At 42.8% G+C, this 22,002-nt stretch overlaps 2 protein-coding genes across 2 annotated transcripts; one reads left to right on the top strand and one right to left on the bottom strand.

Annotated features, from left to right (window-relative positions):
- The first annotated feature begins 10,472 nt into the window (after positions 1–10,472).
- On the top strand, positions 10,473–13,831 carry LOC127331960 (novel plant SNARE 12). Its single transcript, XM_051358192.2, has 10 exons — positions 10,473–10,748; positions 10,960–11,052; positions 11,238–11,331; positions 11,414–11,451; positions 11,544–11,632; positions 11,722–11,801; positions 11,903–11,959; positions 12,425–12,517; positions 12,597–12,671; positions 13,435–13,831. The coding sequence occupies exons 1-10, from the start codon at positions 10,669–10,671 to the stop codon at positions 13,543–13,545; spliced, it is 810 nt and encodes a 269-aa protein (XP_051214152.1). The 5' UTR covers positions 10,473–10,668; the 3' UTR covers positions 13,546–13,831.
- A 1,961-nt stretch (positions 13,832–15,792) lies between these two features.
- Positions 15,793–20,842, bottom strand: LOC127331959 (serine/threonine-protein kinase haspin homolog). Its single transcript, XM_051358191.2, has 15 exons — positions 20,687–20,842; positions 20,479–20,608; positions 20,310–20,393; positions 19,158–19,257; positions 18,475–19,031; positions 18,176–18,299; positions 17,987–18,102; positions 17,619–17,730; positions 17,411–17,503; positions 17,264–17,325; positions 16,999–17,141; positions 16,785–16,855; positions 16,653–16,705; positions 16,303–16,369; positions 15,793–16,201 (listed from the first exon to the last, which is right to left on the bottom strand). Exons 1-15 carry the CDS (start codon positions 20,706–20,708, stop codon positions 16,073–16,075), a joined length of 1,863 nt encoding a protein of 620 aa, XP_051214151.1. The 5' UTR covers positions 20,709–20,842; the 3' UTR covers positions 15,793–16,072.
- Between the last annotated feature and the right edge of the window lie 1,160 nt (positions 20,843–22,002).

The following is a 22,002-nucleotide window of genomic DNA, read 5'->3' as shown; positions in this document are numbered from 1 at the left end:
GGGTAGGTTTCCCTACTACATGGAAGGTTTTGGGTTCGGGTCTTATTTGAAGACTTGTAGTCCAACACTTGGGGTTCCACCTATATAATGAGGGGCATAGGGGAGGGGGCCGGCCACCATAAGCCACCAAGCTGGCCGCACCCCATAGAGGCCGGCCACCCCCTCTCCCCAAACCCTAGCCGCCCCACTCCTCCCCCTCTCCCGCAACGCTTAGCGAAGCTCCGCCGGAGATCTCCATCGCCACCGCCACCACGCCGTCGTGCTGCCGGATTCAAGGAGGAGCTACTACTTCCGCTGCCCGCTGGAACGGGGAGGTGGACGTCGTCTTCATCAACACCGAACGTGTGACCGAGTACGGAGGTGCTGCCCGATCGTGGCACCGTGATCAAGATCTTCTACGCGCTTTTGCAAGCGGCAAGTGATCGTCTACCGCAGCAACAAGAGCCTCATCTTGTAGGCTTTGGAAATCTTCAAGGGTGAGTCTCGATCATCTCCTCGTTGCTCCCATCTTCTAGATTGCATCTTGGCTTGGTTTGCGTTCTCGCGGTAGGAAATTTTTTGTTTTCTATGCCACGTATCCCTACACCCAAAACCTTCCATGTGTAGGGAAACCTACCCAAGGTGGGATTCCCACCTCAAGTGGGACTCCCACCCTTCCATGAGGGGGGTGGCCGGCCACCCTTGGTGGAGTCCACCTGGGACTCCACCCCTCTAGGGTTGGCCGGCCATGGGAGGTGGAGTCCCTTCGGGACTCCTCCTTCCAAAGTGATTTCTTCCGGACTTTTCTAGAACCTTCTAGAACCTTCCATAAATGCACCGGATCATTTTCAAACTTATAAAATGACTTCCTATATATGAATCTTATTCTCCGGACCATTCCGGAACTCCTCGTGATGTCCGGGATCCCATCCGAGACTTCGAACAATACTTCGAACTCCATTCCATATTCAAGTTCTACTAATACAACATCAAACCTTAAGTGTGTCACCCTACGGTTCGCGAACTATGTAGACATGGTTGAGAACTCTCTCCGACCAATAACCAATAATAGCGGGATCTGGACATCCATAATGGCTCCCACATATTCAACGATGACTTAGTGATCGAATGAATCATTCACATACGATACCAATTCCCTTTGTCACGCGATATTTTACTTGTCCGAGGTTTGATCATCGGTATCACTCTATACCTTGTTCAACCTCGTCTCCTGACAATTACTCTTTACTCGTACCGTGGTATGTAGTCTCTTATGAACTCATTCATATGCTTGCAAGCTAATTAGACGACATTCCACCGAGAGGGCCCAGAGTATATCTATCCGTCATCGGGATGGACAAATCCCACTGTTGATCCATATGCCTCAACTCATACTTTCCGGATACTTAATCCCACCTTTATAACCACCCATTTACGCAGTGGCGTTTGATGTAATCAAAGTACCTTTCCGGTATAAGTGATTTACATGATCTCATGGTCGAAAGGACTAGGTAACTATGTAACGAAAGCTTATAGCAAATAACTTAATGACGTGATCTTATGCTACGCTTAATTGGGTGTGTCCATTACATCATTCATATAATGATATAACCTTGTTATTAATAACATCCAATGTTCATGATTATGAAACTAATCATCTATTAATCAACAAGCTAGTTAAGAGGCTATACCAGGGACTCATTGTTGTTTACATAACACACATGTATCAATGTTTCGGTTAATACAATTATAGCATGGTATATAAACATTTATCATAAACATAAAGATATATAATAACCACTTTTATTATTGCCTCTTGGGCATATCTCCAACAGTCTCCCACTTGCACTAGAGTCAATAATCTAGATTACATTGTAAGGTACCTAACACCCATGGCATTCTGGTGTTGGTCATGCTTTGCCCTAGGGAGAGCTTTAGTCAACGGATCTGCTACATTCAGATCAGTGTGTAATTTGCAAATATTTACTTCTCCATCTTCGATGTACTCGCGAATCGAATGATAACGCAGCTTGATATGCTTCAGCCTCTTGTGTGACCTTGGTTCTTGTGCATTGGCGATGGCACCCATGTTGTCACAGTAGATGACTAGTGGGTCCAATGCACTAGGAACCACACCGAGCTCTACAATGAACCTCTTCATCCATACCGCTTCTGATGAAGACTCTGAAGCCGCTATGTACTCCGATTCTGTTGAAGACTTCGCCACCGTGCACTGCTTCGAGCTTGCCCATCTTGCGGCACCATTCAATATAAACACATACCTGCATCGTGACTTAGAGTCATCAGGATCAGTGTTCCAACTTGCATCAGTGTAACTTGTTACAACGAGCTCTTGGTCACCTCCATAACAAAGAAACATATCCTTAGTTCTTTTCAAGTACTTCAGGATATTCTTGACCGCTGTCCAGTGTTGCATTCCTGGATCACTTTGATATCTGCTAGTCAAACTAACAGCATCTGCTATATCCGGTCTAGTACATAGCATGGCATACATGATAGAGCCTACTGCCGAGGCATAGGGGATCTGACTCATCCTTTCTCTTTCTTCTGCCGTAGCCGGACCTTGAGTCTTACTCAAGACTTTGCCTGGTAACATAGGTAAGAATCCTTTCTTACTTTCGTCCATTCTAAACTTCTTTAGAATCTTGTCCAGGTATGTACTCTGTGATAGCCCTATTAGACGTCTTGATCTATCTCTATAAATCTTGATGCCTAATATATACGATGCTTCACCAAGGTCTTTCATTGAAAAACTATTATTCAAATAACCTTTTACACTGCTTAATAGTTCTATATCATTCCCAATCAATAATATGTCATCTACATATAATATCAGGAATGCTACAGAGCTCCCACTCACTTTCTTGTAAATACAGACCTCTCCATGACACTGTATAAACCCGAAGTCTTTGATCACCTTATCAAAGCGTCGGTTCCAACTTCTCGATGCTTGCTTCAGTCCATAAATTGAACGCTGAAGTTTGCATACTTTGTCAGCATTTTTAGGATCGACAAAACCTTTGGGTTGTACCATATACAACTCTTCCTCAATGTCTCCATTAAGGAACGCCGTTTTGACATCCATCTGCCAAATCTCATAATCGAAAAATGCAGCTATTGCTAACAAAATCCTCACACATTTTAGCTTCGCTACAGGTGAGAAAGTCTCATCGTAGTCAACACCTTGAATTTGTCGGAAACCCTTTGCGACAAGTCGAGCTTTATAGACAGTAACATTACCATCAGCATCTGTTTTCTCTTGAAGATCCATTTATTCTCGACAGCCTTGCGGCTATCAGGTAAGTCTACCAAAGTCCACACTTTGTTATCATACATGGATCCCATTTTGGATTTTATGGCTTCTTGCCATTGGTTGGAATCTTGGCTCATCATCGCTTCTTCATACGTCGCAGGGTCTTCATCATTGTTGTCCACAATCATGACATTTGGACAAGGATCATACCAATCAGGAGTGGCACGTTCCCTTGTCGATCTGCGAGGTTCAGTAGCTATCTCGTTTGAAGTTTCATGATCATTATCATTAGCTTCCTCTGTTGCCAGTGTAGGCGGCACAGGAACATCTTCCGGTACTGCGCTACTCTGATCAATGAGTGAAGATTCATCAATCTCATCGAGTTCTACTTTTCTTCCAGTCACTTCTTTAGTGAGAAATTCTTTCTCAAGAAAGGTTCCGTTCTTAGCAACAAAGATCTTGCCTTCGGATCTGTGATAGAAAGTGTACCCTATAGTTTCCTTAGGGTATCCTATGAAGACGTATTTCTCCGCTTTGGGTTCTAGCTTGTCCGGTTGTAACTTTTTTACATAGGCTTCGCAACCCTAAAATTTTAGGAACGACAACTTAGGTTTCTTATTAAACCATAATTCATACGGTGTCGTTTCAACGGATTTTGATGGTGCTCTATTTAAAGTGAATGCGGCTGTCTCTAATGCATAACTCCAAAATGATAACGGTAAATCAGTAAGAGACATCATAGAACGAACCATATCTAAGAGAGTTCGATTACGACGTTCGGACACACCGTTTCGTTGTGGTGTTCCCGGCGGTGTCAATTGTGAAAGTATTCCGCATTTCTTTAAATGCATGCCAAACTCATAACTCAGATATTCACCTCCACGATCAGATCGTAGAAATTTAATCTTCTTGTTACGTTGATTTTCTACTTCACTTTGGAATTCCTTAAACTTCTCGAAAGTTTCGGATTTATGTTTCATGAATAAGATATACCCATATCTACTCAAATCATCTGTGAAGGTTAGAACATAACGATAACCACCGCGCGAGGCTACACTCATTGGTCCGCACACATCGGTATGTATGATTTCCAATAAGTTCGTAGCTCGCTCCATAATACCAGAGAATGGAGTCTTAGTCATTTTTCCCATTAGACATGCTTCGCATCTATCAAGTGACTCAAAGTCAAGTGATTCAAGTAATCCATCGGTATGGAGTTTCTTCATGCGTTTCACTCCAATATGACCAAGACGACAGTGCCACATATAAGTAGAATTATCATTCAATTTAATTCGCTTAGCATCAATGTTATGAATATGTGTATCACTACTATCGAGATCTAACAAAAATAAACCATTCTTTTCAGGTGCTCGACCATAAAAGATATTATTCATAAAAATAGAACAACCATTATTCTCAGACTTGAATGAATAACCGTCTTGCATTAAACAAGATCCAGATATAATGTTCATGCTCAACGCGGGTACAAAATAACAATTATTGAGGTTTAAAACTAATCCCGAAGGTAGATGTAGAGGAAGTGTGCCGACAGCGATCACATCGACTTTGGATCCATTTCCAACGCGCATCGTCACTTCATCCTTCAATAGTCTTCGTTTATTCTTTAGTTCCTGTTTCGAGTTACAAATATGAGCAACCGAACCAGTATCAAATACCCAGGTACTAGTACGAGAACCAGTAAGATAAACATCTATAACATGTATATCAGATATACCTTCTTTCTTCTTCTTGACAAGGCCGCTCTTCAGATCCGCCAAATACTTGGAGCAATTACGCTTCCAGTGTCCCTTCTCCTTGCAGTAATAGCACTCAGCATCAGGCTTAGGGCCAGTCTTAGGTTTCACAGGAGGCATGGCAGCTTTCTTGCCACCCTTCTTGAATTTTCCCTTAGACTTGCCCTGTTTCTTGAAACTGGTGGTCTTGTTGACCATCAACACTTGGTGCTCTTTCTTGATCTCAATCTCAGCAGATTTTAGCATGGCGAAGAGTTCAGGTAACTCTTTGTTCATGTTCTGCATATTGTAGTTCATCACAAAGTTCTTGTAACTAGGTGGCAGTGATTGAAGGACACGATTAATCCCCAGTCGGTTAGGAATCACTATTCCCAAGTCACTGAGTTTCTTCGCATGCCCGGTCATGGCGAGCATGTGCTCACTAACGGAGCTGTCTTCTTCCATCATGCAGCTGAAGAAGTGTTTCGATGCTTCATAGCATTCCACGACCGCATGAGTTTCAAAGATAGTTTTCAACTCATTGACCAACTCATGAGGATCGTGGTGCTCAAAACGTTTTTGAAAATCGGCTTCCAGACTGCATAGGATGGCACACTGAACTTGAGAGTACCGAGTTTTCCGAGTCTCGTAAACATTCTTTACTTCATCGGTTTCAGTTTCTGCAGGAGGGTCACCTAGCGGTGCATCAAGCACATATTGCAGGTTTCCACCATTGAGGAAGATCCTCACATGACGGAACCAGTCGGTGAAGTTGCTACCGTTGCTCTTAAGCTTTTCTTTCTCTAAGAACTGGTTAAAATTGATAGGGGACGCCATATCTACAACATATATTTGCAATAGTTTGGACTAGGTTTATGACAAATTGAGTTCAAATTTTAATTCAACAAAATTAAAAACTAGGTGAACTCCCACTCAAAACAATATCCCTCGAATTGTCTTAGTGATCACACGAACCAAATCCACCACACCAAGTCCGATCATCATGAGACAAGATGTAACTTCAATGGCGAACACTTAAAGTGTTCATCATATCAATCATATGATTCATGCTCTACCTTTCGGTATCACGTGTTTCGAGACCATGTCTGTACATGCTAAGCTCGTCAAGGCCACCTTAGTATCCGCACGTGCAAAACTGGCTTGCACCCGTTGTATGCACTTGTTGAGTCTATCACACCCGATCATCACGAGATGCTTCGAAACGACAAGTCTTGGCAATGGTGCTACTAAGGATGAACACTTTATTATCTTGATATTTTAGTGAGAGGGATCATCTTATAATGCTACCGTCGCGATCTAAGCAAAATAAGATGCATAAAAGGATCAACATCACATGCAGTTCATATGTGATATGATATGGCCCCTTTGTCTTTGCGCCTTTGATCTTCATCTCCAAAGCACAGACATGATCTCCATCATCAACGGGCATGATCTCCATCATCGTCGGCGTAGCGTCAAGGTCAATGGCGCCGTCTTCATGATTGTTCTCCCATGTAGCAACTATTACAACTTCTTTGAAATACTACTCAACATGAAATTTAAAGACAACCATAAGGCTCCTGCCGGTTGCCACAATACAATAATGATCATCTCATACATATTCATCATCACATTATGGCCATATCACATCACCAAACCCTGCAAAAACAAGTTAGACGCTCTCTAATTTGGTTTGCATATTTTACGTGGTTTAGGGTTTTCGAGTGAGATCTAATCTACCTACGAACATGAACCACAACGGTGATACTAGTGTTGTCAATAGAAGAGTAAATTAAATCTTCACTATAGTAGGAGAGACAGACACCCGCAAAGCCACTTATGCAATACAAGTTGCATGTCGGGCGTGGAGCAAATCTCATGAACGCGGTCATGTAAAGTTAGCCCGAGCCGCTTCATCCCACTATGCCACAAAGATGCAAAGTACTCAAACTAAAGACAACATAAGCATCAACGCCCACAAAACCATTGTGTTCTACTCGTGCAACCATCTATGCATAGACACGGCTCTGATACCACTGTAGGGATTCGTTGCATAGAAAACAAAAAAATTCCTACAGCGAGAACGCAATCCAAGCCAAGATGCAATCTAGAAGATGGGAGCAACGAGGGGATGATCGAGACTCACCCTTGAAGATTTCCAAAGCCTACAAGATGAGGCTCTTGTTGCTGCGGTAGACGATCACTTGCCGCTTTCAAAAGCGCGTAGAAGATCTTGACGGTGCCACAATCGGGCAGCACCTCCGTACTCGGTCACACGTTCGGTGTTGATGAAGATGACGTCCTTCTCCCTGTTCCAGCGGGCAGCGGAAGTAGTAGCTCCTCCTTGAATCCGGCAGCACGATGGCGTGGTGGCGGTGGCGATGGAGATCTCCGGCGGAGCTTCGCTAAGCGTTGCGGGAGAGGTGGAGGAGGTGGGGCGGCTAGGGTTTGGGAGAGGGGGTGGTCGGCCACTATGGGGTGCGGCCAAGGCTGTGGTCTTGTGGTGGCCGGCCCCCTCCCCTTGGCCCCTCTTTATATAGGTGGAACCCCCAAGTGTTGGACTACAAGTCTTCGAATAAGACCCCAACCCAAAACCTTCCATGTGTAGGGAAACCTACCCAAGGTGGGATTCCCACCTCAAGTGGGACTCCCACCCTTCCATGAGGGGGGTGGCCGACCACCCTTGGTGGAGTCCACCTGGGACTCCACCCCTCTAGGGTTGGCCGGCCATGGGAGGTGGAGTCCCTTCGGGACTCCGCATTCCAAAGTGATTTCTTCCGGACTTTTCTAGAACCTTCTATAAATGCACCGGATCATTTTCAAACTTATAAAATGACTTCCTATATATGAATCTTATTCTTCGGACCATTCCGGAACTCCTCGTGATGTCCGGGATCCCATCCGAGACTTCGAACAATACTTCGAACTCCATTCCATATTCAAGTTCTACTAATACAACATCAAACCTTAAGTGTGTCACCCTACGGTTCGCGAACTATGTAGACATGGTTGAGAACTCTCTCCGACCAATAACCAATAGCGGGATCTGGAGATCCATAATGGCTCCCACATATTCAACGATAACTTAGTGATCGAATGAACCATTCACATACGATACCAATTCCCTTTGTCACGCGATATTTTACTTGTCCGAGGTTTGATCATCGGTATCACTCTATACCTTGTTCAACCTCGTCTCCTGACAAGTACTCTTTACTCGTACCGTGGTATGTAGTCTCTTATGAACTCATTCATATGCTTGCAAGCTAATTAGACGACATTCCACCGAGAGGGCCCAGAGTATATCTATCCGTCATCGGGATGGACAAATCCCACTATTGATCCATATGCCTCAACTCATACTTTCCGGATACTTAATCCCACCTTTATAACCACCCATTTACGCAGTGGCGTTTGATGTAATCAAAGTACCTTTCCGGTATAAGTGATTTACATGATCTCATGGTCGAAAGGACGAGGTAACTATGTAACGAAAGCTTATAGCAAATAACTTAATGACGTGATCTTATGCTACGCTTAATTGGGTGTGTCCATTACATCATTCATATAATGATATAACCTTGTTATTAATAAAATCCAATGTTCATGATTATGAAACTAATCATCTATTAATCAACAAGCTAGTTAAGAGGCTTTACTAGGGACTCATTGTTGTTTACATAACACACATGTATCAATGTTTCGGTTAATACAATTATAGCATGGTATATAAACATTTATCATAAACATAAAGATATATAATAACCACTTTTATTATTGCCTCTTGGGCATATCTCCAACACTATTGTATCTCTATGTTGATGTTTGAGCAATGAATTGTTCATGGTAATTGTTATATAGTTTATTGTTGGTTGCATACAAGTATTTGTTATGTTCTATGATGATATTTTATACTGATATATGAGTGCACACATATGTCAGGGGATGCATAAGGTTGTCACCGTTGCATGTCGATAGGGAGAGGGACAACGGGAGCTGACAGAAACATTGTCCTAATTCTTAGATGCATGTTGTATTAATCATGATTTATCAAACGAGGGTATAACTATGTGGACCTTTAATGTTACAGTGGTGGTTGGACTTCATGTTTTAATAATTCCCTTGTTTGCTCTTAATTGTCCTTAGGATCAATTACTAGGGGTGCACTTGCTCATATCTATGGCTACACCTATCTATGGCTCCTCTATAGAAGAAACACTACAAAGACTATAATGAGTTTCACTAATTGTGACAACCACACAAATGAAATAGCAATTTTCCTAAACACTTGCTCTCTGGAGTTACTCCACTTCACTTCCCTTCATCTCATTGCATTTTACTTTATTGCACTTTTACTTTTCTTGCATTTGTTTCACTTGCATTTTATTTTCAGCACTTATAGTTCCTAGTAAAACCTCTACACACACCATATCTTCTAGCTTTGCATAGAAGGCCATATAAGTGGGTTTTAGGGTTTTAGAGAATAAATAGTTTACCTTCAGCTCCTCGTGGGTTCGACACTCAAATACTTATCGAATTGTACTACGGTGATCCCAACACTTGAGGGTTATAACTAACTGAAAATATATACCATTCATGATCCACATTTATAAAAATAATATGAAATCGCCAAGAAAAAAACAATGTAAATTTGCATCTTCTCGAGAAGTTTGTCGGAAGGATATTGGGAGAGCCTTTTGATTGTTGCAAGCTCGGTTCGTTGTTGTTTAAGGTCATGCTCATTTCTAGGACGAGGAACCCCTCACCGATATCATGACGGCTTATGTTATTCTACAGAACATAATCATCGAGAAAGTGAGGGGTTTACGCTTAAATTCTGTGTATGGCAATTAGGGGTGGAGAAAGAGAACTACAAAGCATGTTGATAGGGGATCCCCCAAAGCTACCAAAATACTTGTTAATATGGTAGCAGATATGGTAAAAATTAGCAAGTTTACAAAGGAAGAATAATCTACCTGGTATTGAGCCCTTCTAGCCATGCTTGCATCCACCACTTATGGCAATGTTGATAGCCGCCTGGCAATGTTGATCCCGTGTGGCAATATTGATAGATGTGTGAAATCTCGTTGGAATTAGTACCAAACTAAAGCTTTTCTTGAGACGTACCGAATAATTGAAGCGCATGCCCAGCTTCGTGAAAAACTCATTCAACATTAGTGGAAAATATTTAGAAGACATGCTCCTCAACTTTATTCATTTCTATTTACTTTTATATATGTGTGATTTGAATTGTTCTTCGCATTTGACGACAAACTTATTTTTTATTGTTTCTATTCTAGCGGAGCCCGTGCCTTATCATACGGTAGCTTTCACGGTATTTTTTTATTGGATCAGTTTTAGTTGCTCTCGCATGCAGGTGTAGTAAATAAAATGATGCATCTCCAGTAAAATGATGTATTTCAACTCCAATAATGACCTGCTTTTCCCCTGCGTGCCAGCTCGCTTCTCGGCAGCTGACAGCTCGGATCACACACGATCCCCAAACCCAACGGCTCGCAGTCGCAGTCGCAGCCGCACCACCAACCGCCGTTTTCCTCCTCCTCCTCGCCCCAACCTTCGCCCTCCTCGCCTCTACCGGAGGAGCTGCTTCCCCCCCCGCAACTGGGCGGATCCCGCGAGGCGCAGGCGGAGATCCAGTAGCCAGCAGTTCAACGAGCCGCCATGGCGGCGAGCGACGTGCCCATGAGCCCCGAGCTCGAGCAGGTCGACGGCGAGATCCAGGACATCTTCCGCGCCCTACAGTGAGCCAGATCTCTCTACCTTCTTCTCTTTTTGGCCGAAATGCCGTTTTTCCTTCAAAAAAATTGGTCTCAATTTCGTCCTGTTGTTAACTGCGGGTTGCCTGCTGGCATCAGATTTAGCCAGCTCGCGCTCAAACTATGCCTGGTTGCTTCCTCGCTGGTTGACTGATTCTCATGGGGGATTTTTTTTTTTTTTGCTTGCTTGCTGCAGGAATGGGTTCCAGAAGATCGACAAGATCAAGGACTCCAACAGGCAGTCCAAGCAGCTGGAGGAGCTCACTGGGAAGATGAGGGAGTGCAAGCGGTAGGTTCGGTCTGCCTGAACCCTGCCATCTGCTTCGATAATGCACCACTGCTGTTCCCATTTCAACATGCCCTTTTCAGATCTCCGCATGTGGCATGATGAAATTTTGGCTACCTCTTTGCTCTGGAGAATGTAACACTGCTGAGTTCTCATGCGATGTCTTAAATCCGTGCAACTTCCTGCAGCTTAATTAAGGAATTTGACCGTGTGCTCAAAGACGAGGAGAAGAGGAACACTTCTGAGGTTAACAAGCAGCTAAATGACAAGAAGCAATTTATGGTGGGTAGTTTCCTTCGTTGCCGTTCTTTGTTATGCCATGTTATCACACATGTATAATTTGTATGTTCGTGTGTTATGACAGATCAAGGAGCTGAATTCCTATGTCACCTTGAGGAAGACGTGAGTACATGCTTTCATGTATACACGTACTGTCCCGTTGTAAATCCCTTGGTGCTAATAGATGTGATTTTTCGTTCTTTGTGGTGTTGCAGGTACCAAAGTAGCCTTGGTAATAAGAGGATTGAACTATTCGATGCCGGCAATGACCATGTGGCCGAGGATAACGTTCAAATGGCATCAGGTGGAACCGATTGTCATAAGGTTGTGTTATTATTATTCTGTGCGTGTAAAGGGTAACATTCTCATCCAAGTAGCTCGTTCTTTTTGCAGAAATGTCAAATCAACAGCTCATTGATTCTGGTATGAAACAAATGGACCAAACAGACCAAGCTATTGAGCGTTCAAAGATGGTGCGCTGCAAACTTACAATTCCTTTTGTTGACACTCTTTAATAAGGAATTTTATAGAAGTGCCAGGAAAGATATGGAATTTATAGAAAGTTGTTTTGTAGGTTGTTGCACAAACTGTTGAAGTCGGAGCTCAAACTGCTACGACTCTAACACAGCAAGTAAGTTTTCTGGAACGATGAAATGGCTGCAATTTAATTTGAATGTTTCTCGTTTTCAAATATGTTCTCACCAGGAGTGGGACACTATATTATGCCCTTTCAGATAGTTCAACTGTGGTTCGTATTCTGTTTCTCCATTTCAAGTATATTCACAGCACTTCCTTAAAGCAAAAGCAACATTCATCTTTATTCAAGGAGCTTACGTAAGGAGTTCCGATCAATCTGTACTTTCCAGAGCAAATTGGTCTCAGTATTTGACCATAGGACCACAAAACCAGAACCAATGTATCTATGTACAATAAAAATGTTATATGGGTAGCTATAAAGACGTTCTGTAAACCTTAATAAATAGATTAAAGAATCTTTTTTCTTGATCTGTTAGAAGCTATGATTTGAAGGTCAGTTTTGGTAAGTGTCATGTACTAATGGAAATGTGTCATGCCCTAACTTATCCATCATTTTCAGACTGACCAAATGAAGAGAATTGGCAATGAGCTAGATTCCGTTCACTTTTCGTTGAAGAAGGCTAGTCAAATGGTGAAAGAGATTGGTCGCCAGGTTCTCTTGCCCTGTCCCTTCATCTTAGTTTGAGTTGTGTGAAGAGAATTGCAGAGACTTACAATTTTTGTTGTTGCAGGTTGCAACTGACAAATGCATCATGGCGTTTCTGTTTCTGATAGTTTGTGGTGTGATTGCGATCATTGTTGTCAAGGTATGATATGTATTGTGTTAGTGTTCGTATTGTACTTCAATATGATTAGTTGGTAGTTGAGGGATAAGCCCTCGATAAGTAAGGTTGGACTAAATGCGCCCCTCCAGTGATCGGAAATCCTTGTGCAGTCAGTTGAGTCAGCTCCTGCAGTTAGCTAGTTTCCTCATATGAGTATACCTTGTAGATAGTTAGCTAGTTTCCTCATATGAGTATACCTTGTAGATAAAATGTCCAACGAAAAAGTGGGAATAACCAAAATCCGTGCATAACCTGTGATGGAGTTGGGCACTTAGCTGATGTCCTTATAAGAGGATACATTGGAGATAAAATATGCACTGAAAAAGCATGCATAGCTTAGTAAAGTAAAAAAAAAGAAATCACATCAATTTTGGGAAGTAAAGGTGGGGAAGCCAAATCCCCTCTGGGGAATCAGCTCCTGCACCCATCTAATTTCCTGATTATAATATAATTGGAGATAAAATATCCCACGACAAGTGGAAATCTCATTTGGATAATAACATTAAAACAAAAATAAAAATGGCGCATGGCAAATGGGAAATAACATTAAAACAAAAATAAAATCTGATTAGGTTACTAAGATTAAAACAAAGCAGCAGCACTTCAATGTTTGGGAAATAAAGGTTGGCAATCTTGACAAAGTCTCTAGCAGCTGATTTAATATCTTTGCATGCATGCACACTGCCTTTTCTTTTTTTGTGAAACCATGATATGTTATTTTCTGATTTGATATCCGTGTCTCCAGATCGTCAACCCACATAACAAAAACATCCCAGACATCCCAGGACTGGCACCTCCTGCACCTCCAGCACAGAACCGGAAACTGCTATCCATAGATGGTTTCAGAATGCTCTGAGCATTTGGGATGTCTTCTGCAGAAGCCAAAACACGCATTGTTAACTCTTCCATTTGAGCTTGTATAGTGTCTCCTATGTAATTTTCTTCAATTGGTTCATTCTTTCGGCATCAGTGTTGTTAGCTTCAGATCATTGGTGGCACTTCGGTTGTGTGTGTGCCTTTTGCAAATCACCCAGCTTTCTTGGTTGTGTATATGCTTAGTGCTGAGAAGTACGAGATCGATGTTGTCCATTTATTTTCCTGGTCTTTGTGAATTATAAGCATGTGGCTTTCTTGGTTGTGTATATGCTTAGCGCAGATCCTCGACTAGCATCCTCGACTAGCAGATCGCTGAACATGGATTATCAACTATCAAGGAACTCATCAAGGGAAGCTCTAGCAGAACTGCAGAAGGGCATGAGGAAACCCGTCACTTGAACGACCCGAGACCCTCTTGTATTTGTCGTGCCACATCTAGGGAAGTGCCACATCGGTTGTCGTTCCCTGAAAATACTCACCTCGGATCTCTCCTGTACCAAAATATCCATGATGCCTTTTTTTTTTCTGCAAGTGAAGAGCCATGATAATAATTTCTGTTCAATGTGAGATTCAAATTTAGACAAATCTTTAACATCCTTTTCGAGACGGATGAAGTAGAAATGACTGCTATTGGCATATTTATGGTAAAGAAAAATCTCTTGTCAATATGTAAATTTACCTGCGATCCCCAGCATTCCTTGTTTTTTTTTTCATTTCCGGGTAAGCTTCTAGCGGCACTTACGAGAACCATGCATTAAAAATTTAAAATAGCTCAAAAGGGTTTATTATGGAAATCCGAAAATTCATCATTTGAAAACCTGCGTGTCCATGGGTTGGCCCAGGATTTATTTAATGGGTATTCAAAATAGAAATAATTACCAAGAAAATTGCAAAAAAGGTGAAATGATTAACATAGTGAAAGTATGCTTCCTATCAACTCTAGAAATGGTTTGTATACATAGTAGACTTGAGTTTATGGCTGTATCATATAATATGAAAAGTTTGCCATTTTTTTGGGTATGCGCGTCTCCTTTCGGTTGTTTAAAACAAGTTAGGGTCGTTAGACAGGTCAAGAAAGAGAATGGAACCACCTCGACATTCCAAAAGTATTCTTTCACTATTTTTACTACCCACTCGGTTCCAAAAAGGTTGAAGATATGTTTAAATTTAAATGTATCTAGGCATGATTTAATATATAGATACATCTAAATTTAGATAAATATGTGGCATTCTTTCGGAACGGAGGGAGTACGTAATATTTGAATTCAATTTTTCGGAGTCTTGTTTGATCATATCCAAATATTCCTACTCGGAAGGCGTCTCGCTGTCGACGGGAACGGCACCTCCTTTGAACTCTGGTGGGCTGGGAGTACAACCATCCTCCTAACTAGAACTGGGCATGGGCAGCCCGGCCCGGACGGCCCGGCCCGACCCAGCCCGAAAATCCCGGGCCGGGCCGGGCCGGGCTTGCATGTCGGGCCGGGTTCGGGCCTGATTTTGGAGCCCGAACATCGGGCCGGGCCGGGCTCGGGCTTACAGAAAATGTGATTTAAGCCTATTTCGGGACGGGCTTGTCGGGCCGGGCTTTTCTCTGTTCGGGCCCGATTTGTAAGCCCGAAGGTCGGGCCGGGCCGGGCTCGGGCCTGGGATTTTTGGTTCGGGCTTTTTCGGGCCTGGCCCGAAACCCGGCCCGGCCCGAGAAATGCCCAGATGTACTCCTAACCACCCAACCTTACGTTGGTTCTCTACCATACTCATATTCTACCCATTGATATCCTTAACTGCAAGAAAAGGGGGCCGGACAAATGTTGTGCCGGGACGCAATAACCTAGACCGCCTCTTGTTTCTCCAGCACCTTCACGCACGGGTTCAAGCCAGCCCTTACCCAGGATATTCACCGTGTGAGGGGAAGTTTTAGCGAATGCCATAGGAGCAGCGACTACTAATAGAGTCCAGCAAACCTTTAAATACCAAAACAATATTGTGCATGCAAAAGTAAAATGAAACTCAATAATGGCGCATTTCATAAGGACTAATCAATGGCATGGATAGAGACCCTGTGGCAATCAGATGCCGGTTCTCGCTGCCCCTGATACTTTTCAAACTAGATTTGCTCACTCATAAAAAAAGAAGAGAAGCAAATCTAGTTAAAATTTATCCAAAGGGGGGAAGAATGTCAGTTGATGTGGTGCCCCGTTTGGCACTAAACTCTGGTGAGAGCATTCCCGATCAAAGGATTCTCAGTAGCTTCGCACCTCATAAATCAAAGTACACGACGTAATCTTGAACATACGGGTTCAACGCTTGCTTCCGTAAATCTCAGCCTCAAGCGGCGTGCTGGGCTCAATGCTTGCTGCGACCTACCATGGGCAGGCTCGACTGCATCAAACACATAGCTTACATACTACATCGATATATACAAGTAGTCATGTAAGCAATCTAATCATCTTTCTCGCAGGTAAGCTAATCAAAAGCACATAAACGCTAAATCCTAAACTAATGAAAGGTTAGGCATCTTCCTCTTCTGACAGCAGATCACTGAAAATGGGATCTGCGAGGCAATCTCTAGCAGAACCACATGAAGAAAGCCGTTTCTTGAATGACCGGAGGTCCCTCTCGTCCTTGCTGGTGCACGTCTAGCAAAGTGTTCACAAAGATTGAGAATCTCGCAATTTTCATTTTCCGGGAATGCCAAAGCACATACAAATGCTAGAATTATCAGAAAAGTGTGACACACCTCGTATTTCTTCTGTAGCACAATATCCACAAGGTAAATTAACCAGACAACGTTTGTCTGTGGGAAGCTGCAACAAGTACATGATCAGATCTTGTCGGGTCTGCAAATTTTTGAGTTCAAAAGTAATAGCTAATTCATATTTATATAATCTCCTATTTTGTTTTCTAGGTCCATTTACTGATAGCTGATTATGCATTTATGCACAAATTTTTTGCAAGCGAAGAACCCCCGGTGAGAACAAGAATTTATACATGCTACAAGCTATGGGCGTTTTTAAGCAACGATAGCAAGGTATGACTTGATCCCAAATAGTATTGTGAAGAAAACTCTGCTGACACATATAAATGTACCTGCCCTCCCAGTATTCCTTTGTAATCTGTTTCATTTTGCGATAAGTTTCTGCCTGCATATACGAGAAGCATGCGTTAAAATAGCTCAAAAAAGGTTTATCATGGAAATACGAATAATGATCATCTGAAAACCTGCTTGTTTCCTTTTAGTCCTTTAAATAATTCAGGGTCCTCAGACAGATCAAGAAAGAGAATGGCATCCCCTGGAGATTAATATTACAAGGAAAAGGTTATCAAGGTAACAGGAAGTTGGGAACATATGGGGAGCAAGATGAACTGCAGAGGAGTGGGAAAGCACAAAGAATATACACACAATGTATTCCTAACAAAAAGGCAACGTAAGCACCTGTATTGATCCGAGAAAGAGTGAAATCGATTATGGAGATGCTCAAACCAAAAGTTCTAGCACAAATCCTCTTCCCTTGAAGAGTAGCGGTCATTGTGCGGTTCTTGTCTGGAATTTCATCTCGAGCCAAAAGAATATTACCCCTGCCATGCACGTCATGCCGGTAAGTAACCATTAACAGCTAAAACTACAAAGCAACAAGAAATAAACAACATGCAACCGCAGGCTATAGACATGAATGAGAAACAGAGCTGAAAGAGCAAACCAATGCAAATCTCGGTGTTCAAATTCGCAGGCACTTTCAGCTACAGCTAAGGAGAGAGTGACCTGCATCATGGAAGTTTTATGATTACCTAACAACTTTGTAGTTATAAAGTAAAATGTCAAAGCTTAGAAAATGCCAAGTGCATACTTGAAGCAGTAAACTGCGAGCCTCATTGTAGTCGAGTAAAGAGAATTTTTCAAGGTCTCTCCCACCATCGGCTTGTACGAAGATAATATAACACTGAAACAAAAGACTATCTGCGTGAGGGAGGTAATTGAGAAACATGATCCTCAGTTCTTGTTCATGCTCCACCACAGTGAGTGAATGTTGTGCTCCATCTGACCTAAGCTCTTACCTGATCTTTTGCAAAAACATTTGGATGATCATTCTCAGATACATATTTAGCATCCCAATCTTCCCAAGCTCTAACGAGTGATGGGTCATATGGTCCCTGACAGACCCAAAAGCTGCAAATAAAAAAATTGAGGACCCACAAGCTGCAAACACACAATATTGAGGACCATATAGAAATACCCATAAACTGGTATGCACGACCATGCGCAAACAAAATCAAGTATCTTGTTGTGTCGGACAGGCTTACTCATTTTTATGATTTCAACATCTTGAGGGTATAACATAAATTCTTTAGACAAAGTGATATATGTGCAGTAAAATTGTGTATGTGCATTTTTTTCCACAGCAAGCATCGCGAAAGAAGCATACTCTTTAGTTTCAATGAACCCATTGCAGGAATATTCTTTCCCCTTAGCCCCCCGGTCCGATCTCAGGTTATTGAGTGTTAGACAAAGCAAAGCTTCCTCAAGTACTTCTTCTGATTTCTACAAAACAGAACAATCTAATGAGTAGCAGAACATTTCAGAGTGGACAACAATATATATGAAAGAAATAAACCTTCTGAGTCTCTCCATTGACCAATGAATCTCCATCGAAGGGAACCACTTTACAGACAGTGCTTCCAGCCCTGTAGGCTTCCCCATACGTTCCTTCGCCAAGCTTGACTATGCTGCCTAATGTGCTGTTTGCACAAACATCTTTGTTAAGTGATAAATAAAAGCAACATTGTAGGTGAATAAAAATGGGGTTTTGGTTTTTCTACTTAACTAATTTTTAACATGTTATGACAAACTGATCTTCTAACTGCGCAATAAAACAGAGTTAAAGAAATTTACATGGAAGGTTGAAACACGTACCAATAAGTAGAAAAAACGTCTCCTAAAGTAGCTGGTACAGATTGCCCGCAAACCATGAGAAGTTGTGCAAAGGCAGTCAGAGCTTCACCACTTAATGATGGAATGCTGGTGCGCGTGGGTTCATCCTTAATCTTAAGTTCACTAAAGGATTTGTCAATGCTGGTTTCGGCTGAAATGTTCTTTAAACTGTTGATAGTATACCCTGAAGGGATTGTCCTTCTCGTAGGGTGCATCCCTGAGATTCTATCCTTTTCAGGGGTTTTAAAACTCTCGCCAGAATATTTATCAGTGCTACAGTTACTGAGGACTGATGGTAAGAGTGGGGTTTCCATGATATCAAACAAGGGACTGGATGTTGCACATCTTGCAATCTTGGAGATTTTCCACCTCTCCAATATTGCAGACAGATCATGCACGGTGATATTCTGCTCTATTCCTCTAGTCCAAGTGCCGAAGTTCTTGGGTGAAGGGCTCTCTTCCATCAACTCAAAAGCATCTACTTCTTCAAAATAAGTTTTTTCTTTCCTCAAGTCAGGTGCCCCCCAATGAGTATTTTTCTGTAAAAGGGAAGCAAACTTAAAAGGCAAGCAACTTCAACATTATCCGAAAATACAACAACAACATCAAACCCTTTTTCCCAAGCAACATTATCAGAAAATATGCCTGAAAAATGTGAGCAGTACCTCTCTGTTACATGGCTTTGGTGGTCGTTTGAGCGCTCTGCTGGGTTTCTGCTGAGGCTGGATATTTGTGCCCGGGGCAAAAAATATACTTTCCCGCCCTCTATCAAGTTTCAGCAAATAATGTTAGCTAAAAAGGTGTTAAGAGATCCATAGTACTAAATTGCAGTAATTAATGGGAAAATCTTCGATGAGCAAACAAAGAAGATAATGCACAGGACGTACAATTCGAGAAAACAAATTTCTCGACCCAAATTTATTTTCAGTTTACAAGAACAATAGCAGCTGCAATATTTTTATGAGCAAAAATTTTCTGAAACAAAACACAAATACAAAATAATTGCACCAAATGTTTCAAATCTTGAATGAATTCCATCTAGGTCGCTATAATTGATACTTTTTCAGATAAGTGCATGAACCAGCTAGTTGTGCCAATTAAATATGTGTATCCTTCAGGTAAATAGTAGCTCTGCCATCGCAGGGACGTAAGACTTGTTACACACTTGAAAATCCTCGGAAAATCAATGTAATTTCGAAGTACAATATAGTGACATACAAAATAACATGATTCACAGACACTAGTGCCCATCCTCCCCAGGGTGCCTCACTTCTTTAAAAAGTGCGCTGGGTGCTAGTGCCCATGGGTCAGAGTTTTTTTATAAGATACCTGATTCGCTAAAATTCCAAAAAGAAAAACGAAAAAGGTGGTTGAAACCTCCTCTGCATCCCAATATTTCTTATTGAACACCAAATTGCTAGCTCTACAATAAAAAAGAGAGGAGACAGACACATCCAGATTTGGATTCAAACACCACAGAATCCCACCAACAAGTTATGCAAGGGGTTGCTAAAGGGAAAACAAAAAACCTTAACGATATGCTAACTGACGAACAAGACTTTCAGAAAGCTTCCCTGTTAAGCTGAACCTCCTCACATAAGGTTCAGGGCTGTCTCGTTGCCCATGCTTACAAAAGACGTTCGTACAGACAAGGTAGATTACTAACTGAACTTATTTACTTGTTTTGACCAGATTAAGAAAAACAACCAAGACTTAATTACAGCAGAACAACGATTTCAGCACATGCCAGCAGCCAAACACATTCGTAAAATGACAGAGATCGAAAGAAATGGAGATCCGCGCGCGCACGCACGCACCTGATGGAGAGCGCCCGGTTCCAGCTGTTCCTCCTGATCGGCACGAAGCTCGGCCGGTTCTCGGCAGCCGCCAAGCTGACCCTCCTGAGCGGCAGTAAAAAACATGGCGGGGATCAGCGAAACCCTAGGACCGACCGAATCCCGCAAGGTCGGCGAACCCGGCACTTACGCGTCCGCGTTTCTCTGCCGCGACGCCTCCTGCGCCCGGCGGCGCACGTAGACCGCGCCGATGTGGGCCCCGCCGCCGTCGCCGCCGCCACTGGCCAAGATCTCGGACCACGCGTCGTCGCCGCGAGCGCCTGCGCGGAGAGAGTGCGATTGGGTCAGTAAGGGGCTGGCGGAGGATGGTTGGCGCGGCTAGGGTTTGGGGTTTGTACCTTCCCGGGACGCCATGGCCATGGATGGGGCTTCGCCTTGAAGAAGGGAGAAGGAGGGGACACGTATCGGGGTGCGGAAGACGAGGGTTCAGAGCCTGGCGAGTGAGTTTGAATTTTGAGTTCGGTTTCTGCGGCCGTTGCAAAAGCTGCGGCGCAGTAAAATGGCGATTTATACAAAAATGGGAAAGATCGTGCGAAATGACCCCCGGTCAATCCTTTTGTCTCTAATCCTCTTGTGCGGCGTTCTATACGAACAGCGTCACACCTATCTATGTAATGCCCGTGGAAACGGCGCCACACATCGTGTCATACGTGGCTCGCTCGAGCCAGTGGCGGAGCCAGGCTATACCTGTGTAGTTAATTGACTACACAGTTTTCAGCTACATAGGCAGAAATTATATAAAAAAATAATGAAAAATTCATATGAATACATGTATTTGACTACACAGTTTTAAGCTGACTACACATGAGTATTGTTCTGGCTCCGCCACTGGCTCGAGCCTGCGTGGTGTTGACCAACCGACGTGGCATGAATGTGTGGCGTCGCTCCCATGAGCAGCCGCCTCAGCCCGACTCAGCCTCATTTGTTCTGCTCAGTTTCTTCCTCCAGCTGCTCTCCACCAACCATGCACCCCACCTCTCCCCTACCAAAATCTCCCTCAAATCTTGGTGGATTTCTACAGATCTGTCCGTGGAGTTCGTTCCCAACCCGTTCCTTCAGGTAATCTCCTCCGATCCCCTTCTTTTCATCCAATGTATTGATGGATTTAGTTGGATCTAGATGTGAAACCCTAGCTTGATTTGGCAAGTCAAACCAAGTTTTTTTTTGGAATGGTAGAGTTTGTTGAAGTAGGAAAAGTGTTAGGGGTAGGTTGTATGAGTAGAAAATCCTAGCTTGATTTGTTTCGACTATGGCTAACTATTGAACACATGTATGTATGTGTCGTTGACATTATGCTAGGGATGGCAAGAATTGTTCATGTTCATCATGTGGACATGGATGTTTTTTTGAAAGGAAACATAGAGCCGAACCCGGAAGAGCTTGACTAGGTGTTTGACCGTAGCCCTAACTATGTCGAGGTGGTAGCACAAGTGGGGATTGACTTGAATTGGAATAAGCCAAGTGATGGTGTTGAGCTAGAGGGAAGACATAATATGGGGTTTGGAATGCACATCCGTTGGAAGACTATGTGTATCAACTCCGAGCAACGTTAGTCCATTTACAAGGAGACGGTGGCTGAATCACAAGACAAAGCTCTGGAGTTGTTTGCAACCAAGACGGTTGATGCTAATTTACAGCTTGACCTGAACCGGCG

Source organism: Lolium perenne, chromosome 2 (genome assembly GCF_019359855.2).
Source record: "Lolium perenne isolate Kyuss_39 chromosome 2, Kyuss_2.0, whole genome shotgun sequence".
Classification (NCBI taxonomy): domain Eukaryota; kingdom Viridiplantae; phylum Streptophyta; class Magnoliopsida; order Poales; family Poaceae; genus Lolium; species Lolium perenne.
Note: the sequence above shows the minus strand (reverse complement) of the source record. Positions and strands in the feature narration are given on the sequence as shown.

Excerpts from the sequence above, each read along its gene's own strand:
- LOC127331960 (XM_051358192.2), top strand. The coding sequence starts at position 10,669 with ATGGCGGCGAGCGACGTGCCCATGAGCCCCGAGCTCGAGCAGGTCGAC. Across the intron at positions 11,332-11,413 it reads ATGACAAGAAGCAATTTATG|ATCAAGGAGCTGAATTCCTA; the intron begins GTGGGTAGTTTC and ends GTGTTATGACAG. Across the intron at positions 11,633-11,721 it reads TAACGTTCAAATGGCATCAG|AAATGTCAAATCAACAGCTC; the intron begins GTGGAACCGATT and ends TTCTTTTTGCAG.
- LOC127331959 (XM_051358191.2), bottom strand. The coding sequence starts at position 20,708 with ATGGCCATGGCGTCCCGGGAAG. Across the intron at positions 20,609-20,686 it reads GGCCATGGCGTCCCGGGAAG|GCGCTCGCGGCGACGACGCG; the intron begins GTACAAACCCCA and ends CTCTCCGCGCAG. Across the intron at positions 19,258-20,309 it reads AACCGGGCGCTCTCCATCAG|AGGGCGGGAAAGTATATTTT; the intron begins GTGCGTGCGTGC and ends GAAACTTGATAG.